The following is a 12719-nucleotide window of genomic DNA, read 5'->3' on the forward strand; positions in this document are numbered from 1 at the left end:
CAGTCTGGCTGGGCACAATTCAGGAGCCACTTGGCAAAAGAAACGAACTTTATTTTTAGAACACACACACCAAACCACACAGCTCCTCAGGAAAAACCTTCAGAGCCCAACTGCCACCACCGGCTTCCCACAAGCCTCTCAACCTCCCCCACTCCTCCTGCTCTTGAGGCTGATTGGCTGGGTCACGTGGGTGGAGCCAAAAAAATTTCACCAATGAGCAGCTCCATGGTCTGAAAGGGCTGGGAAACAGCCCAATGAGCATCACCACAGAGGAGCCAATCAGTTGGCAGCTAGAAGTTTGCTGGGGCCTCTGTGAGCCAATCATCAGCTGGCAGCTGGAAGTTTGCTGGCAGCTGGAAGTTTGCTGGGGCCCCTTCGGCTGTGGCTCTTCACACAAGTACGTGGCCTTTGAGACACACTTGATATCTATATCCACACCATCACATCTGCCTGGTTGATGGAAAGTCCATAACACTCAGAGATGTAAAGTGTGGAACCATATGTTCAGAGAAATTCCTCCTGTCAGTGACAGCTTGGTTCTGTCCTGTTTAGTAATAAAAATGCTACAAACTTTAAAATTAAAGAAAAAATGCAGGGGTACATGAGGATTACATAGGCTGTCCCTGAAAGAAAGTTGTGTTGTCATATGCCTTTCAGGACAGACAAGTCTAACCTTTACCTCTTTTTCCTACTTTGTGTTTTGAGTACCTTTCCTACTCTGAACTCTTATTAGGAACTTACTGGATATCTGATTGGAATGCAGGTGTTCATAGTGTCTTCCTTCCATTTTAGGCTCTAAGGTTGTTCTTATCACAGTGATGTGGGCTGTTCATTGGTAAGGAATCTACTCACTGCAGCACAGTTTAAAACAGTCTGGCTTTAATTGTATTGTTATCTAGGGTTTACAATCTCATTTATGTAGACAATCAACTTACTATTGCTTTTTTCTCTACAGAAGGCTAAATCTCTGAAGATGTCTTCTAATAATGACCAGGTTGTTATCCCAATGCTACGAAGACACACCAATGGCCTTCCTGAGATGATCTCTGCTGACGGGGAGACAATTACCCAAGGAGCTGTGTTGAGTTTTCATAATATCTGCTATAGAGGACAAGAGAAGAGAGGCTCTCTGCTCCGACGAAGAACAGTTGAGAAAGAAATACTATCCAATATCAGGTATGTGCATGAACTTTTTAAAAATCACTTTCTTGACCTACCATGAACCTCATAGGCTTTGCCTGTAACCAATAAGCTGAACATTTGTATACAAGTCTTTGTAGAGACATGTAGACACATGCTTTCTTTCCTTTTGGATAAACTAAGACTGAAATGATTGGCACACTTGTTAAGTATATTTAACTTTGAAAGGAACTGACAAATTCTTTGTAAAAATTATTGCTTCCTGTGTTTGAGAAACCAAACAATGTGTCATTTAGTTTTGAAGTGGGAACTAAAGTGTGGAGAGAATGGAGCATGTCTATAAAACTTTCTCGCTGTCAGGTATCTCAATTAAATTGCATATGCTAGATATTGGGGTTATTAATGTTTTTCTCATTTCTAGAAAACAGAAGCTATAATTTCCTTCCACAGTGACTGGAAGTGAATTTTGTTTTGCCCAGACAGCACAACATACAAGTATTTTCTGTTTATTTGCTTAAAAATAAAATCGTTATTCCTAGAGCAAGAGAGCAACTTTTTTGGGGGGAGTCTCCAAGGCAGGGGCTGGGGATTACAAGTGGCCTTTAATCTGGTGTGGCTATGAACCTATATGGAATCAGATGTTTGTCCTATTTCCTTGATATTTTGTATGTGACTGTAATCTTCTGTGTTAGTAGCAGCCATCTTCCTTAGAGGCAAGGAAATGTTGAGGATTATCTATGTTTATATGTGGATGAGAGCAAAATGATCAGGATCTGAATGATGACTGAGCTGAGGCCTGGAGCACTGTGCAGAATTGGAACTCTCTCCATGCTCTACACCTGACGTCATGTCTTCTTATCTCTTTCTTATGTTGGTTACATTCTGAGTAGGAGAATAATAGTGGATGCAAAACTGTCATTTTTAGCTGCATGAGTCAATAGATTTGACTAATGAACAGTTGAGAGCATTTTGCGAAACATAATCAAGAAAATGTTGGTACTTCAGATTTTGTGGTGAAAGAGGCAGGAAGTAACAGGAATTGAATACGGGCAGGTTTGAATAGCTGTAAAGTGCACACTGTGTGCTTATATGTTTTAGCTAGCACCTCCATGCACCGTCTCCTCTAATCAAGGTTCACATTGAGTGTGCCTGAATGGTGTACTTCTTGGCAAAGGAGGAGGTCATCATCTTGTGTTTCCTACTGTCCACACTGCACTGCATTTGCTCCCCTCCCTGGGTCTCTTTCCTTACTCATCGCCATTAGTTTTTTTGGCAATCATTTGAGAGCAGGCTGTTCATGTGATGCTCCTTCACCCCTAACTCCTTCTTAATTAGTTTGCAGAAAGAAGGACTCTTTTATGTATAATCTCCAGTTGTTTTCTGGCAGCAGCTGAGGGGAAATATAGCCTCAGAATGAAGGAAGGAGTGGTCCTCAGGGCTGCCCATCACCTTGCTCCTCACATAGCTGACTGGCCACCACATCGTGTCTCTGCAGGCTCATACAATCTGGTATTTTTGTCCCAACCCCTCCTGGTGATGTTAATATTGATCACCTGGCTGTATTGCTGTCTGCAAACTTCACCATAATGGACATTATTAGTATTAGGAGGGCAGATGCTCTGACAATGTTTAAGAATCCTTCTCCTCATTGAGCTGCAACTTACCAGCTTCAGTTCCCATTTGTGGGTGCTGTGTGGATCAGCAACACGGTGGTAGTGATTTTTTATTTTATCATCTCATAGTTTTGCATTCTTGTAGGGAAATAGTTTCATTCATGGTCCTTTCTTTCATTCATTGTACTGACTCATGAATTCCTATTTCATTCAACAGCATTCAGTACCAATGCATGGTTATTTATCTTGATACACCTATTATTATTCCTGGTTTGGTCAGTGGAAAATCGTTCCAAGTGAGTTCCCTTTGTCCTTTTTTATTTTGACTTATCCCCTAATTCTTTGAGGACTTCCTTAGCACTGCTAGAAGTTCCAGATACTAATGTGCATGGTGGCATGACTTGTAATTTCACCTACTCAGTGGGCTGAGGCAGGGGGATCACATGTTTGTGGACAACTGGCAGCGTAGAGATAGCATGACTCAAAAGAAAATTTAAAAGTGGCTGTGGATGTAGTTCAAAATTAGAGAGCTTGCCTAGCATGAATGAGACCCCACAGAAGTTCCAGGTTCACTGTATAATTACTTTGCCAGATCTGGGGCCAGCTGCTGTTCATTCCTGTGGAGGATGGTATTTACAAACCAACATCTGAGTGTTTAGAATGCTCATTGCTACTGGTGTGTCATTGCTCCTAGGGTCTTCTAAATGGACAGACCTAGAGAATATATGTATGCATGTACACACACACTCATGTATACACATACATTTATAACATTGTCAAAAAAAAATGCCTCTGTGTGCGCACATGCACATGGATCTGACCAAGAGGGGTAAAAGGAGTGGTGGGTGGAGTGACTGCTCCCACAGCACCTTGGGAGTTTTCCATCTATACTTTTCTATAATTCTCTGTATAGATTAAAAACTATGAGTTTGCATTAATGCTCCAATTCCAACTGAATGAGATTCTGTTCTCAGAAATTTTATAATCTAATGGTTGCACAAAACTAGAACATTTTTACTGTGTTATTGTGGTGTGATAGAAGGATTAAAAGGTACAATGTTAACTTGTAACCCTAAATTGAAAGTTCCAAGATCATGGAGTTTGAGAAAATGGATATGTTGAGTGAGCATGTGTATAGGGAGGTGGGACATGCTCCAAGAATATCCTTGACACCACTTTTCCACAAACAAAACAAAACCAAAGGATTAGTTCATTAAAATGTAATAGATGTGACAGGAATCCGTAAGGTGAGTTTTATTTCACACATTTATAATTCAGTATGTTACTTATTATGGGAGATGGATGGAGGATAAAATAGTGACAGTATGACACAGTTCTTGTTCACAATATCTTCACAGTAAAATAAGGAGAATCAACATATACAAACACCATAAAGCAATAAACAACAGTGAGCCATGATTATCTTTCTTCCCTCCCTCCCTCCCTCCTCCCTCTCTCCCTCCCTTCTTCCCTCCCTCCCTTCCTTCCTTTCTCCTTCCTTCCTTCCCTTCTTCCTTTGTTTACTTCTCTTTTTTTTTCCTGTGGATCAAAGCCAGGGCCTTGTGCATGCTATGCAATCACTTTACTATCAAGTTATGTACTCAACCCTTTTTATTTAGAGACAGTGTATTGCTAAGTTTCCCGGGTGGCCTCAAACATGCTATCCTCCTACCTCATCTTCCCAAGTACTTGGGAGGCATGGGCCACCGCACCCAGCTAGAATGGCTTTTAAGGTGTGAAAGAAGGATGGAAGGGGTTGGGGACATAGATCAGTGGTAGAGCACATGCCTAGCATGTGCAAGGTCCTGGGCTCAATCTCCAGTACAGGGAAGGTTTGGAGGCAGAGGGTAGGGTGAAGAGACCAGGGAATTGTGGAACTTACACTAGAACAGAGACTAGCAAAACACTTTCTGTGAAGGGCCAAATAATAAATTATTTTGAACTTTTTGAGGCATTCAACTGGGTTGAAAATAAATTCTGCTTTTGTAACATGGAAACAACTATAGATACTATATAACCCAACAAGTGTGGTTGTGTCTCAAACCACTGTTTATGAAGACACGGGTGACCTGCTGTAGTGTTGCTGTTTCCTTAGCTAGAATATCAACTCTGAGAGGGATAGAATCTTTTACTTTTTGTTTTTCTGCTTTTGTTGTTGTTGTTTGTTTGTTTGTTTTGTTCTCAGCTCTATCCCATGTCATGGAAGAGTGTTTCGTCTGTACATCATACACACTTAATGTTGTGTTGTGTCACGGAGGTAGAATTAGCCACTGTTCTACTTTGGAACCCTTGCATTTGTGATTGCATATCATTGTTTTCTGTTAACGCTAGAGTTTAGTGTCAAAGCAAGCAAATTTATTTGTCTTAACCCATCCAAGTTCAGTATAATTCAGGAATAATTCAGGATTACTTGGTCTTTATTTGACTAGGTATTACAAAAATCTGGAAAACTGGGGCTGGGGTTGTGGCTCAGCGGTAGAACACTTGCCTAACATGTGTGAAGCACTGGGTTTGATCCTTAGCTCCACATAAAAATAAATAAATAAATATATTGTATTCATCACTAAAAAAATTATAATAATATTTTTAAAAATCTGGAAAACTCTTCTGACAGTGAAACCTTAGTAAATATCAAACTTGTTTGGTCATTTTAGAAGCAGAGACTAGGTAGCTATTAATAAAAAAAAAAAAAAAAAGATGCACTGTTACAGATGAACCCACCTTGATGTTTCCCAATCATTGCTATGTCTTCCCATTGGGAGGTGAAAGGGTACAAAAGAATAAGTGATATTCCTGTTACAGTTTGTTCCAGGGTTATGGAATTCTCATTGTCTCTGATGTTTCAGTGAGAGGTTCCTCAGTTAGTGAGCAAAGTGAAACGTGCACTTCATGTTAGTTTCCAGCAAGTCGTAGTATAATGGTGACAGATCAGGTGCCACAAGCAAGTGAATGCTAAGACCCTCTTTGTTGTGAGCACTGTGTGGAAGTTGTGCTGGGAAATTTATAACCTCTGTGGGAGTAATCATCTAAGAATGAAGTAGCTGTCAGCTTTGATCTTGCATGTGGAATAAATACTGTTTTCTATGTAGAATACATCTTGACCTCTGTACAATTTTAAAGGGAGACTAGATGTAGACACCAGCATTCTGAATGAGATAGATGAGGCCTCTGTTTCATCATGCCTGTGTACCTACAGTGGCTCTGCTATAATTTTTTTTCCTTTTCCTACCCCATCTGAATATTCACTACCCTCATGGCTCTGTAGGAAATTTACTTATGCCTGGATGTTCTTAAATGACATCGCCTGATAAGTGATGTTTCTAATTCTAAAATGAGCTCTTGGACACTTAACAAATAAGGAGCTGATCTATGGTGAGAGTGTGTTTCCTTTTCTAATTGTTGAGACTTTTCGTTAGTGTTAAGCACCTGTGATGCTTTCTTATCCTCTGGAGTGCTCCATTCTAGCTTTTCATTTCTACTTAAGATATGTTGGGTTTTGGTCTGATGAGATATTAGCAGTGACATCACTACTTCTCATAGTCTCCAAGTCAGTGGTTGATGGATTGTTTAGGGCTGGCTAGGTAGCAAGTGAGGTCAGTGGAAGACACTAATCATTGAACAATTCTCAGAAGCTCTCATGTACTTCTACACTGTGCTGGGAGGCGCTGACTTTACTGGAGAGAATCTGTTACTTATTTCAAGGAACTTTTGATTTGTTGCTGGGCATGGAGCCTATGGCCTCCTGCATGCTAACTGCTGTCTCTGCAACTGATCCATATTCCCAGGACAATTTCAAGGAATTTTTTGGATGTGTCATTTTCCAAAAGGGATAAGTGATTTATAAAATAAATGGAAGGAATTTAGAGGAACTTAGCCATCTTTCTTGTAGGTATTGACTAGGACTGACGTCTTTTGTATACTGAACTTCTATTAGTCATCAATTCTATTTTTTTTCTCTTTGATTTGGTACTTGTTTACTGTTTGCTATTTCATCAGACTTTCTTGACTGTATTCAGTGCAGACTACAAAGTAATAGAGAATGAAATGAAACAATGAGTCATTTTTTGTGTTAAAATGAAACAGTGAGTCATTTTTTGTGTGTGTGTTTCCAGTGGGATCATGAAACCTGGCCTCAATGCCATCATGGGACCCCCAGGTGGAGACGAATCTTTGTGAGTATAACAAAATATAAGTAAGCTTTTTCTGTGCAATTTTGGTATTTTTTTAAAAAATCACCTTATAACTGGGCATGTTGCTGCACTCCTGTAATCCCAGCGGCTCAGGAGGCTGAGACAGGAGGATCACGAATTCAAAGCCAGCCTTAGCAAAAACAATGCACTAAGTAACTCAGTGAGACCCTGTCTCTACACAAAATACAAAATAGGGCTGGGGATGTGGTTCAGTGGTTGAGTGTCTCTGAGCTGAATCTCTGGTACCAAAAAAAAAAAAAATCACTTTACAGAGCAGGTGTTGGTTAAGCCTTTGCTGTACATTTCCAATCTGGTCCTATGTGCTGGAGATAACATGCAGTCAGACTGGCTTATCCCAAGGACCAGAAAGTCCTATTAGGCCACCTTCACTCACACAGCATAAAAGGTGATTGACATAAAGTTATTGGACATATTATAAAGCAATGTGGATGAAAAAGTAGGGAATAATGTTAAAAGTGGGGAGAAGAACTGATACAACAGCTAGAATGATATCACTGTCCTAAAAAGGGCATACTGCCATTCCTCTCTACCTTTCCCTTTAATTCCACTATCAATCTTTCGTTGAAGATAAATCTTAGAAAAAAGAGCACATTGCCTAGTTGGATCTTCTAAGGCCAGACAGCCGGGAGAATCACTTAAGAGGTCTGTGCTGGACAAGCTAAATTTTTCTTGCATTTTTATTTTTGAGCTTTTTGTACATAATGAAAAGGAAAGTGAGAATTGTGTACCTATATGGGTATAGATAAAATTTTAGTCATACCATGTACTTCTTGACTAGTACATTTTCTAATGCACAAAATTTAGTTTCAGGATAGCTAAGTGATATGGCCTGAGTGGAGAGAAAAAAAATAACTCAGAAAATATCTGTCTTTGTATAGGTTGTTAGATATCTTAGCTGCAAGGAAAGATCCATGTGGATTATCTGGAGAAGTTTTGATAAATGGAGTACATCAGCCTGCCAATTTCAGATATAATTCAGGTTATGTGGTACAAGTAAGTATCAGTGAGTTTGATTTTTATGTTTCTTCCTTTTCTATGTGGGAAAGAGCCTTGGATTGTCATTTTGTGTGCTCCCAGATGAATACCTGACATGCTCATGGAACCATCTTTCTGTACTGTAGGTCTTCATAAAATTCCATAAGATTGATAGTGGAATTAATGGAAAGGTAGAGAGGATCCGCAGTATGACCCTTTTAGGATAGTGATATTCTTGCTGTTGTATCACTTTCAAAAGTGTCTGCTGTTATACTTTTTGCCTTTCCTTCAAATTTCTGATTCCTCTAGAAGATGCCTTTGGTAAACCATCATGCAAAACAGTGTGAGTCATCATAATTATATGTGCTTCCTGTGGCTGTGCATTTGTGAATGAAATGACTCCCTTGGGCTCTGTAGCTGTCTGTATTGGGGATGACTATAGTTCACAGAGTTAAAAGTTCCCCATCACCTAGAATGTTACATTGCATATGTTTCTTCTGAGGATTAAGTTACATACATCAGAGTGATGGTCTTAGAAAAAAACTCTTTGTCTCATTCAAATACTATTTGTCTTAAGGATGATGTTGTGGTGCACACCCTGACAGTAAGAGAAAACTTACAGTTCTCAGCAGCTCTTCGACTACCAACTATGACAAATCATGAAAAAAATGAGAGGGTTAATGATATTATGGAAGAGTTAAATCTGGATGACATGGCAAATTTCAAGGTAATGTGGGGGAAAAATAACCTGATCAATCATAGCCGGAAAAAGGATCCCTGTGTAGATAATATGACCCTTAATCATAAATGTCCTATAATATGCATGGTCAAAAGTGGCCGCTTTCTTTAACAATGAGAAAAGCAACTAGTTTCATACTGTGAAGGGGGAAACTAAGTGGGAAAACAATCATAATGATGGTCAAATCCCAAGAATGAAGTGTGAACAGATTTTTCCATACAATTGTCATTGTATGTACCCGCACTGTCAAGTTATGGCTCATTTGATGTCTTTGCATTAACTTTTCTTCTTCCCCTTTTAGCTTTTCTTTTCCCTCTTTTCCTCCAGTGAACTTTCATCTAGTGTGGTTTTTTTTTTTTAAGTATAATTCTGGAATTGATTAATGATGAGAATCCAAGGATTCTTGCTCTCTTTCACTTTGGTGTAATTTGTCTTTCAAAATTTATCCATAAACAGTAGGATTTACTTTTAATTTTTGTAGTGTTCAAGTTATTCTTCTATAGTATCTCTTTAGCAGTTTTCTCTGTCCTCACCACTTTTCTTCTCTCCCTTCTTCCCTTTCTCTTACTAATGTATTTCAGAATCTTACATGTCAGACTTTTTTTAGGATTGAGAAGTAGAGTGGTGGGCAAGAGTGACAAAGATTGGACAAAGTAACTCTTCTGTTTATGGACTGTGCAGGATCAGAGAAAGATGAGAAGAGAGTAAACTTGACAGGTGAACACTCCATACAGAAGTTTTGCTGAGCAGACCTTTGGGTGATAATGAGCTGTTTAGAATATAGTGGCTCTGGTTTAATCTGCTGTGATCTCCCCTCCAGGAGGCAATGATGACTGCAGAAGAGTGTTCTGTAGGCAGCTGCTTCCTGTTGTACTTACTTATAGTTTTTATGTGAAATATATTTTTGTTTGAAAAATCCTATGATACCACCATTTTCCACATATTTTTGCTTTGTGACTTATTGAGTTGTCATTATTTTGGCTTTATTTATTGAACTATTGTCTTTCCACTTTGGTAGCTTCTTTCACTCTATTTTTTAAGGTTTTTTTTTTTTTTTTGAACTTGTAGATGGACAGCAGGCCTTTATTTTATTTTTGTGTGGTGCTGAGGATTGAACCCAGCACCTCCCACATGCCAGGCAAGCAATCTGCCACTAAGCTACAGCCCCAGCCCTCATTCTATTCTTTATCATTAAGCACTCACTGCCTTAAGTTTCTCAATTCAATTTCCAGGAAAAAATATACAGATACTGCTGGAATTATTAAAATTCATAAATTCGATTAAAATAATTTTGATTTTTTACTTTTTATGATGTTTTAAGCATTACAAAAATGCTAAGAAGATAGTCTGATTACTATGACGTAAGTGTTGAACAATTCATATAGTAGTATGATTACTAAAAAAATTCATGCAGGTGTCTCAGTTGTTAATACATCTTATCTCATAATTACAACTGCTGTTTCTTACTGAAGTGTTTTAATAGAAAGTTATGTGACATTTTATCCTTGAGTATTTATTAGGTATCTAGAAAAAAAGCAAGGACACTTGTGTACCTTCCCCAATACCATTATCAACTAACAAATCAAACAATATCTCCATGGCAGCTGCAATACCAAGAGCATCTTCATTCATATTTCCCAAGTTACCTCCACATGGTAAAGTTCAGTTTTTGATAGAATCCAATCAAGGGCCACAAGTAACATCTGAATATTATCTTTTTGGAGACTCTCAGTTTCACAATTGTTTCCCAATTCCTGCCTCCCCCAAGCCTTTCTAGTCCTCTAGCCATGAACAATGACCCTGACTGGTTGAAAACATTGAACCAGTTGCTGGATGGAATATTCCAGTAAATGGATTTATCCTAAAGAATGAATTAGGAATTCTATGGTGAGTTAGGGAAAGCCTTGTGATGATTAAAATGAAACAAATATGGTACAGTAGAAAGTGAATTTCTCTGGCTCCAAGTTCACCCTCTTCTTGTAAGTGTACTAGAGAATTTGGGTGGATGTAGTGGGCTGAGAGTGTTGACAGAAGACTAATCAATTACTAGTGATGCTTCCCCTTTTCCTCTGCTGTCTTTATCTCTGTTTTATACTGAAATTTCACTATGTCAGGGCCATCTGCATTAGTATTCTAAGGCACTGTCTTAAAACTATATATTTGACTTGATAAGGACAAAAATATTAAGAGTCTGGACTTTCTATCAAGTCTAGCTTCTGAGCAGCTCTGTCCTAAGCCTCAGTTTACCTATCTGGTAAAAGAGAACCTCCTCTTTCTCAGGGGCCTATTTCCTTGATGTTCAAAATCATGAGGATAATGACATAAAGTTTTCCAAGCAAGGCTGGCACAGGTCAGTTCAACAAAAGAGAGTGACTTTGGTAGTTTTCTGTTGATAATGATAATAATCTGTGTTTTAGGTTAAATCTAGAGAATTGAAAAAAAGGACTAGTATAGCTGTGGAGCTGATCACTGATCCTGCCATTTTGTTCCTGGATGAGCCAACAAATGGTCTAGACCCAAGCACTGCAAATACTGTTTTTTCACTCCTGAAAAAGTAAGTTCTATGGGAACATTTTTTTTTTCTATTTTCAATCACTTCTATGTACAGGTGTTCTTATTGCAGGGGATTCTGAAGTAAATTGCAAGGTTTTCATTGTTAGAGAAAAACAGTCAATTAAAAAACAAGTAGTAACAAGAAAGCTTAAACAAGAGCTTGGGGAAGAAGGCTGTGGTGGGTGTGGGGAGCTCTTTTAAACAGCCTGAGGGTCAGGGAAGACCACAGCATGGGCATGGGAGCTGGAGGAGAGGGAATGGGACCTGAAGATCCTGCGGAAGAGAGTTCTGGTTGGAAGGAGTACCCCGTGGCCCTGAGGTAGAGTATTCCTGATGTGTATGGAATATCAGAGAAGCCTCGGAGACAGCACCCAGTGACTGAGGGGAGTGCAGGTTGATTCTGTACTGTTATAACAGTGCCACAGGCTGTGGACTGAGCAACAGAAATCACTTTTCTTCTAGCTCTGGTGTCTGGAATTTGAGATCAAGGGGTCCACAGGATTGTTTCTTCCAAAGCCTCTCTCTTTGGCTTGAAGATGGCCATCTTTGCCCTGTGTGTCTCTGTCCCAATCTCTCTTAACTGGACACAGTCAGTTGAGAAGCCACCAGTCAATTACATTCTTTAATCTTAAATACCTCTTTAAAGACACTGTCTCTAAATGTAGCCACCTTCTGGGATACAGGGGGTTAGGACTTTCACATATAAATTTTGAGGAGGCCACAATTTAACCCATCCTTTAGAATAAACTATGAGGTAGAGTTGGGTTTGTGGCAGGTTACTTAGTCCTTGAAGGGCATTGTAAGACAAATGGCTTTTCCTGTAACTAGGGAACATGAGAGCATCTGGAGAGTGCCAGAACAGAGCAGAGACTGTGGGGAAGGTTGTGCGTTGGACAAGAGTGAGTGAAGGACACTGGGAAGGAGCTGCAGAGGCAGGATAGGGCCTGGGCCAGGATGCTGATGGTGAGGTGGTTGGAAGAGCCATCTCAGTTTCCTTTGTGCCTCAAGATCCTTGCAGAAACAGGCTTATTTCTGGTTTTCCTATTTTTTTTCCTCTAATCTAAAAGAGTTCCTAGACATTCCCTGTCATATCCTTGCAATTCTTAGTCCATTCTATGGAGTGACCCTTGGGTGGGACTATGCCTGTCTTCCACGAGCTGCTGTTCTCTGAACAATACACCCAGAGTTATGCATATACCTCAGGTGGTATGGATCTCTGTCATCTTGGGATCTGCTGGGCTTCTCTGCTGAGAAATTACTATTCATCTCCACCGTAATTGATTACTGTTTTGTTAGGGAAGATATTTGGCTATTATGTCTATGTTATATTCATCACCAAATCTCTTCCCACCAGTTTTAGCATACACCAATAATGCCTGCTCTTGTGACAGTTACCCAACATTCAATAGTTGACATTGTGTGGAAGGAAGAAATTTCTCTCCTTCCTTATTTATTTTCTGTTTGACCCAATGGATTAATCTGTTCTTC

At 39.4% G+C, this 12719-nt stretch overlaps 1 protein-coding gene across 1 annotated transcript in view; it reads left to right on the plus strand.

The window, feature by feature from the left end:
* The window catches only part of LOC113175393 (broad substrate specificity ATP-binding cassette transporter ABCG2-like), a 55318-nt gene that overhangs the window by 20041 nt on the left and 22558 nt on the right, over nt 1-12719 (plus strand). Inside the window, exons 2-6 of the mRNA XM_026379667.2 lie at nt 956-1176; nt 6866-6925; nt 7843-7957; nt 8517-8666; nt 11096-11232. Of these exons, the coding sequence (XP_026235452.2) occupies nt 974-1176; nt 6866-6925; nt 7843-7957; nt 8517-8666; nt 11096-11232 (665 nt within the window). The 5' untranslated portion in view covers nt 956-973. The remainder of the gene's footprint in view (nt 1-955; nt 1177-6865; nt 6926-7842; nt 7958-8516; nt 8667-11095; nt 11233-12719) is intronic.

Source organism: Urocitellus parryii, chromosome 10, assembly GCF_045843805.1.
Source record: "Urocitellus parryii isolate mUroPar1 chromosome 10, mUroPar1.hap1, whole genome shotgun sequence".
In the NCBI taxonomy this organism is placed as follows: domain Eukaryota; kingdom Metazoa; phylum Chordata; class Mammalia; order Rodentia; family Sciuridae; genus Urocitellus; species Urocitellus parryii.